The sequence below is a fragment of the Carettochelys insculpta genome, chromosome 24 (genome assembly GCF_033958435.1).
Source record: "Carettochelys insculpta isolate YL-2023 chromosome 24, ASM3395843v1, whole genome shotgun sequence".
Classification (NCBI taxonomy): Eukaryota; Metazoa; Chordata; order Testudines; family Carettochelyidae; genus Carettochelys; species Carettochelys insculpta.
In genome coordinates, this window is record NC_134160.1 from 3,539,630 (window position 1) to 3,554,088 (window position 14,459).

The 14,459-nt window shown below is 41.3% G+C and overlaps 1 protein-coding gene across 5 annotated transcripts in view; it reads right to left on the reverse strand.

Annotated features, from left to right (window-relative positions):
• Positions 1-533: 533 nt before the first annotated feature.
• Positions 534-14,459, reverse strand: part of LOC142001109 (zinc finger MYM-type protein 4-like) — a 59,054-nt gene continuing 45,128 nt past the window's right edge. For all 5 annotated transcript variants that reach the window (XM_074976047.1, XM_074976042.1, XM_074976043.1 and 2 more), the window contains 5 exons: positions 13,567-13,718; positions 12,278-12,389; positions 10,788-11,036; positions 9,605-9,734; positions 534-7,374 (listed from right to left, as the gene is read on the reverse strand). In XM_074976047.1, coding sequence (XP_074832148.1) covers positions 7,167-7,374; positions 9,605-9,734; positions 10,788-11,036; positions 12,278-12,389; positions 13,567-13,718 — 851 coding nt within the window. In that variant the 3' untranslated portion in view covers positions 534-7,166. The remainder of the gene's footprint in view (positions 7,375-9,604; positions 9,735-10,787; positions 11,037-12,277; positions 12,390-13,566; positions 13,719-14,459) is intronic.

Here is a 14,459-nt window from a genome sequence, read left to right on the forward strand (position 1 = left end):
AAGTAAAGGCTACCTAAGCACCCTAGAGAAACTAACTCAAGCATGCCCCCCCAAAAAAAGCCTCTTGTCCTTGCTCCACAAAGTCACTGTAGAGCTGCATGTTGACTTGTACAGACCACTCTCCATGCAATCTGCTGATTTGGGAGTAGTTCACGTGATTCCATCAGACCCAGCTTTGGGGGTGGAATGGGGATAGTCTAGATGGTGTTTGGAAGGCAGGGAACTGGAGTCTGACCTCTTGAGGTCCCTTCCAGCTCTAGTGTTCTAAGAGTCTGTGTGTAGGGAGAAGGTGGTTGGCTCGCCGGCCGGCCGCATGTTAAACAGGCAGGGTAAATGGGGAAGAAGGCGTGGGGCCAGATTCTGCACTTATTTACACCGATGTAAATCCTGAATTTCTTAGGATTCAGATGGGTCGAAGAGCAGACTAGCCCTTGTTTCCGTTGAAAATTTTCCACACACGCAGATGAAATACTGACAAAGATATAAGCAGTTTTATTATGAACTGTGTTTCATTTAAACTGTCCATGGTGACAGATGACCAACTGGTTGGACATGTGAAATGGAAACTTTTTATTGGAACAATTAAAAAAAATACAAATGCAGATACACACACACAAACCTGTCACTTTTCTCATAGCCTTCCCACTCCACTGGAATTCCTCAAAATGTAGCTGCTACCAATAGGCCCTGTAATTTTTTCCATGTGTAGAATAAATTTTATTATGTGCACAGAGGCATGTGCCATTAGAAACACATGCTGCCAGCTGAAAGCTCTGGAGGTGCTCTGCTAATCAGTTGGGCAGCATGTGAATCTCTCCTGGGTATTTTGCCCAAGCACTCAGCTTAGAGGGAACACAGGCCACTACACACATACAAATAGCAAAGACCAAGCGCACAACTGTTGGTTATTTAAAGTGGAAAAACTCACCAAAAAATCACTGCAATTATAAGAACTTGCATGGATTTATCATTTGCTAATCGCATCAACACTGCTACAAAGGAAGGAGATTAATGTGAAAGTCATATTGGTATATACTTAAGCCCCTGATCCTGTAACCATTTGTGCACATGCTCAAACTTTAAGCTCATCAGCAGTCCCATTCATGTCTAGGGTTCTATTCACAAGTTTTAAATGAAGCCCTTGCGTATTTGAGCCAGATCCTGGGGAGAAGAAATGCCACTGTGAAGACAATAGTAAAGTTACTAGATGGAATAGACTTGCTCATATCTCTAACGTTATTTTTGTATTAATGTGCAACATTTCCCTGGGGCAGAAAGGCATCAGTTGTTTCCTTTGAAATATAGTGCTGAGGACAGGAATGTGTTTCTGGGCCTTTGCACCAATGCTGATCTGCTGCCTAATTCCTCAGTGTAACAGGCACAGGATTTCAGGGAAGAAAACACTTAAAAATGTCCACACTTCTGTATTTTAAGCATGTATTTAAAAAAAACAACAACTTATCCAGTGTTATGCACTTACAGTACATTAGTGTACAAGGTTTTGTATTGCAAACCTTTGTACTGTAATGACCTTTTCAAACTATGTACCATTTTTCTTTACAAAAGTCTTGGTTTACCCTTTTCCGTCTCCTTAAGTGAACACCAGCTGTGAATGCTCATGCCTGGCTCCCTTACAAGAACAGTACAAAGAGATCAGATGAACAGTACTGCCTAGTTAAACAAGCCTTAATTTAAAAAAAAAAATAAATCACATGGCACATCCATAACTTGTCTTGATAGATTTGGCTTCATAAGAACCTAAGTTACAGCTTTAGAAGCAGACCACATCACTGGTCACTACTTGGAGGAAAATCCTGGTGGCTTAGTACTTTGACACTAGTGCAATATTTAGTGCTAAAATGGATGTGTGTATGTAAGTACTACACATACTGCCAGGACACTTACTTGGTGTGGTATGTATTAACTGCGCTATTGTGAACTTACATATCTTTATCTAAATAGAACATGACCGGACAGGGTCAGACCAAAGGTCCATCTAGCCCAGTGTTCTGACAGTGGCCAGTGCCAGGTGCCCCAGAGGGAACGAACAGTAAAATCATCCTGCGACTCCTCCCCTATCACCCATTGCCAGTGCTGGAAAGCGGCTGAATTATCCAGCTGATAAAATGAAGTGTAATTGTGGATTTTCAGGAACAACAGCTAAATTAAATTATCCTGTACCAAGGTATCTAGCTGGCCAGTAAAGATTAGATGCAGGACAGATTGCACTGGACCTTGGACAAGGTGTGTGTATGGGAGGGTGTAGCTCCGGAGCCCCAGAAGGACTGGGATGTTGCGTGGAAGGGGTAGGGCTGGAGCTGGCCTCCCCTAGCCAACCCTTCAGTGCACCCCAGGGCTCTGGTAGGGATTTAAAGAGCCTGGGGTTTCTGCCACCCCCTTATCAGCAGGCCTCATTCAGTGTTGCAGATGGGTAATGGCCATTGCGCTCACATGCAACTGCTGCACTTAGCAGCGGCTTTATTTTTACTTTCCATCAAGAAAAATGATTATCTATATTATGGCAGGTTTGCCTTGTTCTTGGAAAATGAAACTGGGGTTAGCTGCACAGAGTTATAGAAGAATAGGGGAACTAAGTGATTTCCCCCCTTACTTTTTGCTAGTGCGTGCTACAACTTTTGAAGTTTTGACAGACTTATGGTATCACCCAGACATCAAACAGGACCAAGTACCATTGCGTTAGGTCTCCTGGGAAACACAGTCCTTGCCTGGAAGAGCTTAAATTTTGTTTTCTAAAAAATTCAAACAGTTTATGAGACATACATTTTAAACTGGGACCCTGCTGTTATTTGTGAAATAAGGATTGAACCTTGCAGTCAAGTTGAAAAATGTTTTGCAAATTACAGATATTGCTTATAAACAAAGAACATCCTTACCCAGCCAGTCTACCTGGCAAGTGAGTAACCTGTCTTTTAGGTGTTAGACAAATCTCCACTTCTTTACAAAAATCAGCTTTTTAAGAGGTATTTATTCACTAACTGCCCATTTTAGCCTTTTAAATTAACACTTTGCAGTTAAGCACCTTTCCTCAGTGGGCTGCAAAGCTCTTTATAGAATTTAGTCTTGTAATGTCCGTGAAGTAGGAAATTTATAAATGGGTAAACGTAAGTACAGAGGGTCCAGTGACTCAAATATGTTACAAGAGCAGTTTTTTAAGATATGATAGGTCTAGAGCTACAGGATACGTCAGTTGCAGAGCTCGGAATAGAACCCAGGAATCCAGTTTCAGTTCTTTCGTCTAACGCCTGGAAAACTTCATTAAGCACAGTAGTTGTCCAACAGATCCAGCCTGAGCCATGTCGAATATTCTGGCTGTTCAGGTTATAAACATATATAGGAAATAATAAAATGTGAAGCAGTTTGACCCATTCATGGATAAGCGATGAGAGCCAAGCACTCTAGATGTAAGTCTGCTGCTGCACATGCATAGTCTGAATACCAAGAATACAGACTGGCTTTTGGCCAATGAAATGGACTGTAAATGTGTGTAGAAACAATGAATCCCCTGGTGCCTTTAAAACTTAGATTTATTTGGACATAGGCTTTTGTGGGCAAAGTGGGTTTTTGCCCAGGGATGTTTATGCCCAAATTAATCTGTTAGTCTTTTAAATGTCACAGGGACTTTCTTCAGATTTGGGCTAACACGGCTACCCCTCTGATACTCAGTGCTGCTGAACCTTTATGATTATCTGATTTTAATGGCTGTAACTACTGATTTAAAAACCCAAAATTTAACTTTTTTAAATGACCATTTTTCAAAACTGCCCTCCACATCATCTTTTTTTATCCTTCTCACCAAGGGTCAGGCTGGGAAATTCCAGTTGTTGAACCCAACCCTCCACCAATTAGCACTGAAAATCTTTAGCTGAACGCTAGCATCTTATCAACACAGACCTTTTGGGTACACAGTGCAGAAGCTGTGGAATCTCCACTTTTATGTAAATATTATTTGACCCCTTAGCAAGTTCAAAGTAACTTCCTTCTAAGGTACAGGTGGGCAATAAGTGGTTCATGGGCTTAAAGAGTTTGCTCAGGTTAGCCCCTGCTGGGCTGCCAGCTCCTTTATTTACCTGAGCATCTGCAGGTATAGACACTCACCGTTCCCTGTGGAAGCTGTTGGAGATCAGTCTCAATGGTATGGTCAGCATTTTTCAGGATGCATCCCATCAGAGAAAGTCAGAACTGTGCAAAGGACAGCTGCACCCCAAAAGAGGCACTTATACTCAACAGCCTCATAACTGGGTCTTGCTATAATTCACTATAGTAATAGACAATCTTAACAGCTATGCTGTCTTATTTGTGCCTAGGAAATAAACACCTGAAAAGCTTAAGTGTCAGTGGGTTAGAAGGCCTAAAAATAAGAGAAGAAACCCTATGAGCAGGAAGCAGCCCTTCTATTTGTCTTGCCTGCACTCAGCTTTGTCATTTCTCTGTCATGTTAGGCTCAAAGTTACAAATAGTGTTACACAGGCAGTGAGCAATACAGACAGAAGAAAAAAAGTGTTTTAGGGTACCCAATAATTTTGAACTTCTGCATGTAATTTACATCTTCAAGGCAACAGCTCCAGCCGAACTACTGAGTCCAATCAAACTGACCAAAGATCTGCAAGGCTGAGACAGCACTGGAAATGCATTTTGTCTCTTACAAAGATTGGCTAAGCAGCAGTTCTCACGCTGTCCTGTTAATGTGTCAAAAAGAACCCAGGCTTTGTAAAAAATTGAATAAAAAGACAACCACAACATTCACCAACCTTGCTTGGAATCAGTTGGGTTGAAGTAGTGCAGATTTGTTTGCTAAGAGGATATAAGGAGTAACTATTTTTCATTCCAAGTACCTGGAACAAACTGACATTCTATAGTTGCATAGAGAGCGAAGAGTGAGGTTCTCCAAAGATGGAAAGAAAAATGAATGTCACCCATGATATACAAAAACTATTTTATTCTATGGGAATATTTCTGTAACTTCTAGCAAGGGAAAAAGACAGAAATTTTTGTTTAAAAGCAAGCCTAACAAGATGTTTTGACTGTTTCCCTAGCTTATTCTTTGAAAAAAATTCACACAACTCTCTAACGGGGGATGGGGGAGAAACCTGACACATTATAGCTGCACTCGAGGGGTATTGCCTGTGACGTAATAGTATAGAGGTTCTGAACAGAGCTGCATGCAACTGAGACACTGATTGTTTTGTTTTTTTGGGAGCAATGGGGTGTGAGCTTTTTTGCGTTTGTACAACCATACAGTATATATGTCATCAGTTAAAGGCAAAGGGATATTTTTTCCTGAAATATGTCAGCTGTCCAAACACAGAACCGCTACCTAACCACTTTTAATATTACTACAGGGAGAAGAAGATTAGTATTCATACACTGTAAAATTAACGTAGTTGAAATCATTAAGCCTCCAAGTCTCTGGGTAGTTTATTGGTAGGGTAATAGACGGCGGCCAGGGTATTTTCCCCCACAACTTCAGGACAAGATGTGAAAAACAGTCTCTGATCCGAAATAACAGACACAGATGGACGTGGATCATACAGAATCAGGGGCAGGTTTACTTTTCACACAGTTTTCTGTATTAAAAAATACATCAGTGAAATCCGTTACAGGCAGGGACAGGACTACCGAGTACACAATGTCAATAGACTACTTTCCAATTTTATTGTTTTAATTATGTTGGTTACTGCTAAAAGTAAAGAAAATTTTAAAAAGCAAACAAATTTAACACAAGGATGTTGATTTTCAACTCCTGAAACTGCAGTGAAAAGGTCAACATATCAAAACCACTGCTGCAGAAGTTGGGCAACTGGCTGTAACTACTGATTTAAAAAAAAAAAAATCCAAAAAACCCTACAATTCTCTTTAAAAATAGGGTTGTATTCCAAATGCACTTACAACCTGTCGCCCTCAGAAATGAGCATCTTGCGCTTGAGAAAATGGAGAGACAGATGTTATCTAATCAGCGTCCTGTCCTCTGAATACGGTGTGGGAGACTTCCCCTTTTAAAAGATACAGTAACAGCCAAGCCATTGAAAAAATTTTCAATTTCCAACACTATCACTAAATTTCTTTGGGTGGGGTGGGGTAAAAAACCACACAAGGTACTTTTCTACCACAGTTCTGTTGTCAAAAGTAATACTGCACGCATTGCAAGGGTGGAAAGAGTATCTTCATTTTGAAATGACAAGGCCCTCCAAACTTGCAGGGTATAAAAACAAAAAATTAGGTAGGGGGGAGGGGATAAAAAGGAAGGAAAGCTGCCTGATGACAAAAAAAAAATTCCTCTCCCCCAAACAACCGTTTTTGTGCACCACAACACTTGCTAGATTACATCATCAGCCTGCACAAGCTATTCAGGGGATTTTCTGGGCACAGCCCTCGACCCTCCCTTGCCTCTATGTATTCCAGAGACTTCTGTCCCATAACATGATTTGCTCAGATGCCTGACTTACGGCATCTCCCCTGCATCAGGGATCCAACAGAGTCGTTGTTACTAGCATGGATGAAGAGCTAGACTCTGGGGTCATGTGACTGTTTGAACGCAGCCCAGGTAGTGATCCACTAGGGTAGTGATCTAGCAGATAAACCACTGACTTCTGGCTTAATATCTTTCTTAACCTTTGATCCCAGTAAAAAATAAAATAAAACTAAAAAAGTGTGTGTATAGATAACGGAAGGTTCTATTCATCTAGACTTCGCTGCACTTTGTCTTCTGTCCACATGAAGGTCCCTAGGATCTCCACTGGCTCGCTGGCAGCAGTGGCCACCAGCCAGGCAGCTGCAAAGTCATGTGAGCCACAGCCTAGTTCTCTCTGCCCATGGTTACTATGGTAGAATTTATACAACAGTTTTTCTTAAAAATATTTCACAATTTTGTTTTAATCCCAAACGAATAAAGGATTTATGCACCACTTGAACAGGTTAATTCAGCTTGAGTTTAGAGCATTTATCACTGCATTGGACACTGGCGTTTCTTGCAGCTTAAAGTAGTTTGCCTCCTTCTGATTCCAGTTTGCACATCCATTGTGGTTCAAAATATGCCTGTGTAGTGACGTTAACTTGGCTTATTTGATACACAACATTTTCTGAAGGCTGGATGTGTTCACAGTTTGGTACTTGCAACGTGTATTGAAAGGAAAATAACCCCACTTCAATTAGTCTGACAATTCAATATCAGAGTCCTCTGATCTGACTTTGGCAAGTTCTTCATGTACCTCCCTCACCATAAGAATACGCGTTAACATGATGTCCAAGGTCCCGGGGTCTATTGGCAACGTGGAGTACCACATAGGGCTATTAGGTACACAAGAACGCTCAGGTTGAAGGTAAAATACATCACTTCTCTGCTTCACGCTTTCAGAACTGTTAGTGTAAAACAAGGAAGACTGTATTAGAAGGCAGCATTAGCAGTTGTGCTTACAATGCAGTTTGAGACAGAAATGAAGGTAGTCTAAACCTCCTCCCTGGTGTTACCTTGAGACCAGATCACTACAATTTAAACAGTAAAGTTTGGATCAACACGTCAGTTGCCCCTCTTCATTGCAGTGAGCAGCTAAGCTGTCTCCAGCTCAGAGTTGTTTACAGAGCCAAAAAGAATAGCTGTGCCTCCTTTAGAGAGGGTTCTTCAACAGCAGTACCATCCCGTTACTGGGTATCAATGTCTCATCAACACAAGTATCTGAGGGGTAGCCAAGGTAGTCTGTATCTTCAAAAACAAGAAGTCCTGGGGCACCATATAGACTAACAGATATGTTGGAGCATAAGCTTTTGTGGACAAAGACCCGCTTCATCAGATGCACGGGGGCGGGGTGGTTCAGAGGAGGGTTTAAAGAGGGAGTCGCAGTCAAGGGGAGGGCCAGAGTTGACACAGTCTGTTCAGTCATGGAGGATGTGGCCCATTATCAGCAATTAACACTAACTTCTGATAATGGGCCACACCCTGCGTGACTGAACAGACCATCAGATGCGTGAGTGAGGGGGTTTTAGAGAAGGGTTTAAAGAGGGAGTCGTAGTCAAGGGGAGGGCCAGAGATGACACGAAGCAGGTCTTTGCCCACGAAAGCTTATGCTACAAAAATCTGTTAGTCTATAAAGTGCCACAGGACTTCTTGTTGTCTCAACACAATGTTTATCTCAGAACAAAATTCATTCATGTATTCTAGGCAACAGGGGAACTCCTGCTAAGTATGTCAACTAATAGCATTACTGTTATTTCCTGGGGCACTTGATAACTTTGCAATGTTGTTTGGGATACTTAGAGTACAAGAGCCAGTAATCTACAAAACCAGAGCCTTGCTTCTGCCCATTAGTGATAGCAGAATGGTGAACCCATCTACCCAAAAGACTGACTTTCTGAATGAGAGTGGCTTGCCTTGCAAGAAGCATAACGCTCTTAGCGGAAAAGATTTCTCTCCCTGGTGGGCTTCAGAATTGTCACATTAAAACACAGAAAGCAGAAGAGGCTTTTCACTGCCATTACTGCAGAGAATAAACTATGATGTATGACGAACTATGAGGTACAGCAAATGTGTGATAGCTCAGAATGACACCTCTTGACGTATGCAGTGAACACAAAGAATCATAGAATACTAGGACTGGAAGGGACCTCGAGAGGCCATCGAGTCCAGTTCCCTGCCCTAATGGCAGGACCAAGTACTGTCTAAACCATCCCTGATAGATGTCTATCTAACCTGTTCTTAAATACCTCCAGCGATGGAAAGGAATGGAGTGGAGAGGGTTGCTGGACATGGCTTTGCCTGAGAAGGGCTATTTTGCACTAATTTGGTTGTGTGGTTCACCTAAAGATTGATAGGGCTATTAAGCTTGCACACGGCTCTCTGGCTGTGTGTGTTCTTTCAGAGAAACGAATACTGAACTCCACTGCTCAATGATCAAGTGGAGAGTAGGGGGTGGGGAGACAATTTATAACTGCCTCCTTGTTCCGCATCATTCTTTTTGACACCTGGAGTAAAGTTCACCTCACCTTCCAGCAAGTAAATGTCAGCACGTCTAATTGTTACCTCTAAGTCACACCTTCCACACTGTTTTACAAGGAAAGTGCTACTGAGAGGTAACTTATTTTGAGCAGCAGACTACTGGCTCGATTAGTTAACATGAGGAGCTGAATTAAAATCACTTTGCAGGGTCCAGGCTCTATGAGAATGATTGGGGTTACTGCATTTTTCTCTCCTCCACCCAAGCTGGGTAACTCTGGGCAAAGCTAATCCAAAGCACAGCTGTGTTACCATGTGACAGGATTTCCCAAGTATCTTTTGAACCCTGGGGGGGATCTGCAGGTGCCTGGCTTCATTTGAGCAGTGATGCTGGGAAAGTGAAATGGGGAGCCTTGGAGTCTGGAGAGGCACAAAGGGCTGGGTGACCCTGAGGGGCTCAACATGGCTTGGGGGCTGGATCATTTCTTTGCAGGGTATGTGTGCGTGTGCACATCTGTGTGTAAGAACACTTTCCTTGTGGGTATTTGGAGAAAATCCCCCCAGGGGAAGTAGCATTGACCTGACTCAGCACAAGTTTCCTTGCAGGAGGGCATAACCTGGTCCAAGTAAAATTGAAAAAGAGGCTGTGTAGTCACTCACCATTTTGATAAGTAAAACTCATAGAGTCGGACTGGACATCTCAGAGGGTTATCTGTGTTTTCAGCCATTTCCACTGCTGTTGGAACCTCCTCGTCCTCACTCCGTTTCCTTTTTCCCACAGATAATTTATCTAGATAAAGGAAAATGGCAGCACATAAACTCACTGAAGACCAGTCCTCCTCTTTGAGAGTAAGCTGAAGCCACTTAGTTGAGTTTTGCATGTTGGCAGGGCTCTGTGCAGCACTTACACTAAGTGCTGTTTGAGATGATCACTTTTCATGCAAACTAGTGCTGCCAAGTCAAACAATGAAACATTTTTATCAGCTGAATGCCACCACTGTCACTGACAGATAAAAAGGAGCCCATCATAACATAAAGGATCGGCTTCTACAGAGACTTAAATGCTGGATCAAGAGAATGTAATTGCTTAAACAACATTTGGTTTTCAGGGACTGGTGACCTCTTTAGCCCCAATCCACAGCTCAAGTACTAGGTTGAAGTACCAGTACATGGTCATCCTTGGTGTGTCTGGTTTCCATACATCTCTGTGTTTATGTATCCTTTCCCAGACAGATCCACTTACCTGCCACTATCCTTTTCTCCTCACATCTCTCTGCTGCATCGTCTTCACACACACACACACACACCCTCACTGTGTTTTACTATGATGCCCACCACCACTTTTAATCAGTTATATTAAATGACGTAAAGATTTGCCACATCGTACGTCTCACTTGTGCAAGTGACCTTTGCCAGGGCATGGAATGAATTTTCAATAACTTCTGAAACAAAAGGGTATATCTATACCTACAGCGCCAGAGCTGTTGTGATACAGCAGCCCTGTTGCAGTGTATGATGGAGGTATTCAATGCTATTGAAAGAGAGCTCACCCAATGACATAGCACTATGCATACAAACACTTTTGTTGGTGTAACTTATGTCGGTGAGAAGGGTGGAATGCCTGAGCGACATAAGTCTGCCAACATAGGCTGTGTCCGCACTACAGCCCAAGACATAATGGCTCAATTCTGCACAGACTTGTAACACTACTGGAATCAATAGCTACAAGTGATGTAAGTCAATGTAGAAATTGGCCTCGTTTTAAAATAAAGCATTGGCAGGACTGCTGGGACTATGTAATACAAATTAAAAACACTCAAGTAATTAGAAAGCAGCAACACACCTGATTCTACCTCTTGTTTTTGAAAAGGTGGGAAAAACCGCAAGTACGTCATCTTGGTGTTGTATTTCAGACTCCGAGTGCGCCTCATAACGTGGGCAAAGGACAGCTTCAGATGCTCACTCACATTCTTTAGTTGGAAGTATTTGGTATTGAAGAACAGAAGCGTGTTCAATAAGACGATCGGGGAATATGCACCAAGCTGTTTACATTCCCATAAATGTTCCTCTTCAATTCTTGAGAACATGAAACCTGAGGAGAGTGAGTAAAGGAAAAGGAAAAAGTTTAAAAAAAAAATATCAGCTCTTTACTAAACCACCATCTCATTGTAAGAGTAACTCTCCGGCCTTGGAGATGTGTAAGCAGCTTCCAGTAACCTGAGCACATGATGTGACCCTTGGAGATTTTCACAGGTTTGAGGAAAAAGGATAAAAGAGAAAGAAGAGTTATATTAAAAAGACAGGTTTTGCCAGACAAATTATAATATAAATTAAATCCCCCTAGACCACATGATGCATTAATGAACTGTACATTAGGTCAAACTGAGATTTAAGGAGATTTAACTTTACTGAAATCAACAGAAGTGCACACACTTACACAAGAGATAAATTTGATCTATCAAGCATGAGAGAGACTAAGCTATTGAAGTCACAGAGCTTAATCAACTGGTAAAACGTTACACTTCATTGGCTGTACAGCACAGATAATTATGTGATAACTTCACGGAGAGAAAAATTGTTGTGACATAGTGAACCTGGAAGCAGGTAAAGAAAAGGAGTTACAGAGGTTAATCACTGATGCGTTAGGCAACCAGAAGTCTTTGTTGATGCACCCCCACATGAGGGTTTTTTTTTAGTTTGTTTTTCATTAAAGGAAAAAAATAGAAGACTGGTCCTAGATCCAAGTAAGCAGACACCATGCTCACAAAAGGGTTCTTTGGTATTCTGAAACAAAACTCATCTATCCAAATTACTAACTTTTTTCATTTAGTGTCCATCTCAAGTACACTAACCAGCCTACTCCACAGGAAACAGAGAGAGGATTTATAACAGTGCTTTGTAAGTTTCCTTTGAAAGATGCTAGCTGAAGGGCACTTAAAACATTCATCCATGAATATCCATGAGATCTGACTAAAGGAAGCATTACACCTATTTCACAGAGAGGTAATGTGAGGCAGAGAGATGCTTAAGTGTGTCTTCCTAAAGGCCCCATAGTAAGCAAGTGGCAGAATTGATTATGGAATCTAGGATTCCCATCTATCTCAAATTACTACACATTGTGGAGAGGGGAGGACAGCACTTCACAGTACAGATCATGCTCCTAATCATGATAGGCTTAACGGAGTCTTTCAGTTTTGCTGTTCTTTCATCACTGTGCTCTTGAGGTGACAGGTATTGCAAGGAGCAACCTGGAGAATGCATTCCTTTACAAAGATGAGTTTCACTGTCATGCATATATATAAAACAACACAGTATGAAAAATAGTTGTCCTACCATTTGGAAGTATTGTAGGTTCCCAGATTTTCAACAGTTTTGTAAGTTCAATCATAAACCTGGAATAGGGCTCGGTAAAAATGTTATCTATTCTACCGTTCTCAAACAGGTACTACGAGAGAAAAGAAAGGAAGATACACAATTCAGAGATACACAGAAGAGTGTGGACAGGTTGACATTCCTTCCTTTTACAATTATACTCAAAATGAATGTGCAATTCCAAGTGTGTCATGCACCAAAGCATTTTATTGGCAAGTATGTTAAACATGTAGCCTGGGACCTCTCTTATTGAAGGTGAGATGCAGTCAAGAAGAATTATGAATGTTCCAATCTAAAAAATTCATGATCCTTGAACACAACAAAATACATCCCCAAATATGGTTCTGTATACAGACGCCAGTGTGATTACTGTAGTATGTCTATAATCCCTTGGGCTTAAATATGTTAATACAGCATCTTTTGCCAACACAGACATCATCTAATATAAGCTTTCAAAAGGCACAACAAAAGACTTAAGTCACAGGCAGGCATGTTTGGAATATGCTTGGGGGAAAAGTTCAATCTTCATCATGAATATATAGTCCTTTAATTAATGGCTAATAGAATAGGATAAAAGCATTCTAATGCAGTCTGGAAAAAAATTTAGCTTGGAAAAAAGTGTAACACAGAAATTTTTGATCTCCCTGGATACTAAGTCATAGGCAACCCAAATTTATAGTTCTTCCATTTTGTCAAGAATGTCTGGTCAAAAAAGTTTAGGTGACAAATGAACAGCCAACCAAATGAGCTTTAATGCCAGCGAAAGCATTTGATCCCAATCTGAAGGGTTAGTGCAGAGAATGAATATGATACCTAAGGAAAAACTGGCACAATATGGAACTGAGTGTGAGTTTTAAAAAGCTAATTATAAGGTTCTGGGGTTTTACTGCCATTGTTCCAGCTTACTGTAAGCAAGCAGGACACAACTTACGTATTTTGTTTCTATTGGTTAATTCTTATTTTACCAGTCCCATATTATTTCTGTAAGTGGCATCTGTGATAACGGGTGAGCAATGGCAGCTTAACACATTTTCCAGCTACGCTAGCATGTTAGAAGGGTGCCCCTCAAGCATTCAAGAGGGCCTACACTTGCTGCCAGACGTAAGTTTTAGAGTATGCATGAAAGATTAAGAGTAAGTCTTAAAAATGGGGTAACCAAGCGGCCCACGTCTCCAACATCAACTGCTACCCATCGCTACATTAAAAAACATTTTTTGTATTCTTGACACTGCAAAAGTTCAGTGTGTTACCTGCTGAATTCCAAGGCACAAGTATAAGATACTATCAGGATCATATTTTTCACCATTTGGTCTCCGCACCTCTTGGATAAACTGGCACAAGCCAAAACTCAGTTCAGCAAAAGTGCATGCGAGAATATCTTCCTTGAGCTTCACAGGCCGAACTGAGGGAAACAGAAGTGCAGTGGACATAAGATTCCATTCTGCAGGTCAGTCCTTCTACACGTCCCGTATATCACAAGAGCAGAGGTCTTACAACATCCATCTAACACACAAGTCAACTCATACTTAAAAACAATCTGTTTATTGCCTTTCCGGGGATTAGTTACCAATTATGAAGCATAGTTATTGTTCTCAATATTTAGTAATATAACTTTAACTGCCACAATACAGAACCAATATAAATTTTAGTTGAGCAGTAAGAGAGAGAGAGAGAGCTTAAAACTGAGACTGTACATTACTGTGATCAGTGAACCCAGAGAAGAGTGACATATAATTTAGCCTGGCAGTGTAGGTTTTATAAATCAATTTCATTTCTAAAGCTAGATTCATGGGATGATCTTGAGAATTTCCTAGTAGCTCTGGACATGAATTGAGTGCATTATGTTTGACTCCTTAAAATGAGGAAGGAAAGAATTGAGGGCTAAAGGGCCAGGGTTTATGGAGAGTGAGAAGAAGGGCAAAATATAAGTGTTAGTTCCCAAATAAATAGCGAACTCTGAGTGAATGCACTAGGCCTGCTCCTGTCATCCCATAGACAGGTTGCATGGTCAGCTACTCCGGAACCCTGTGTGGGGTAAGTTTCAATATGGAGGTGGTTCCTGTGAGTAAACAAGAAAATGAGTGGAGTTCCCTCACCCACAAAAATAGGATACACAAAAACCTCACTGGTCTGTATTTCTTGT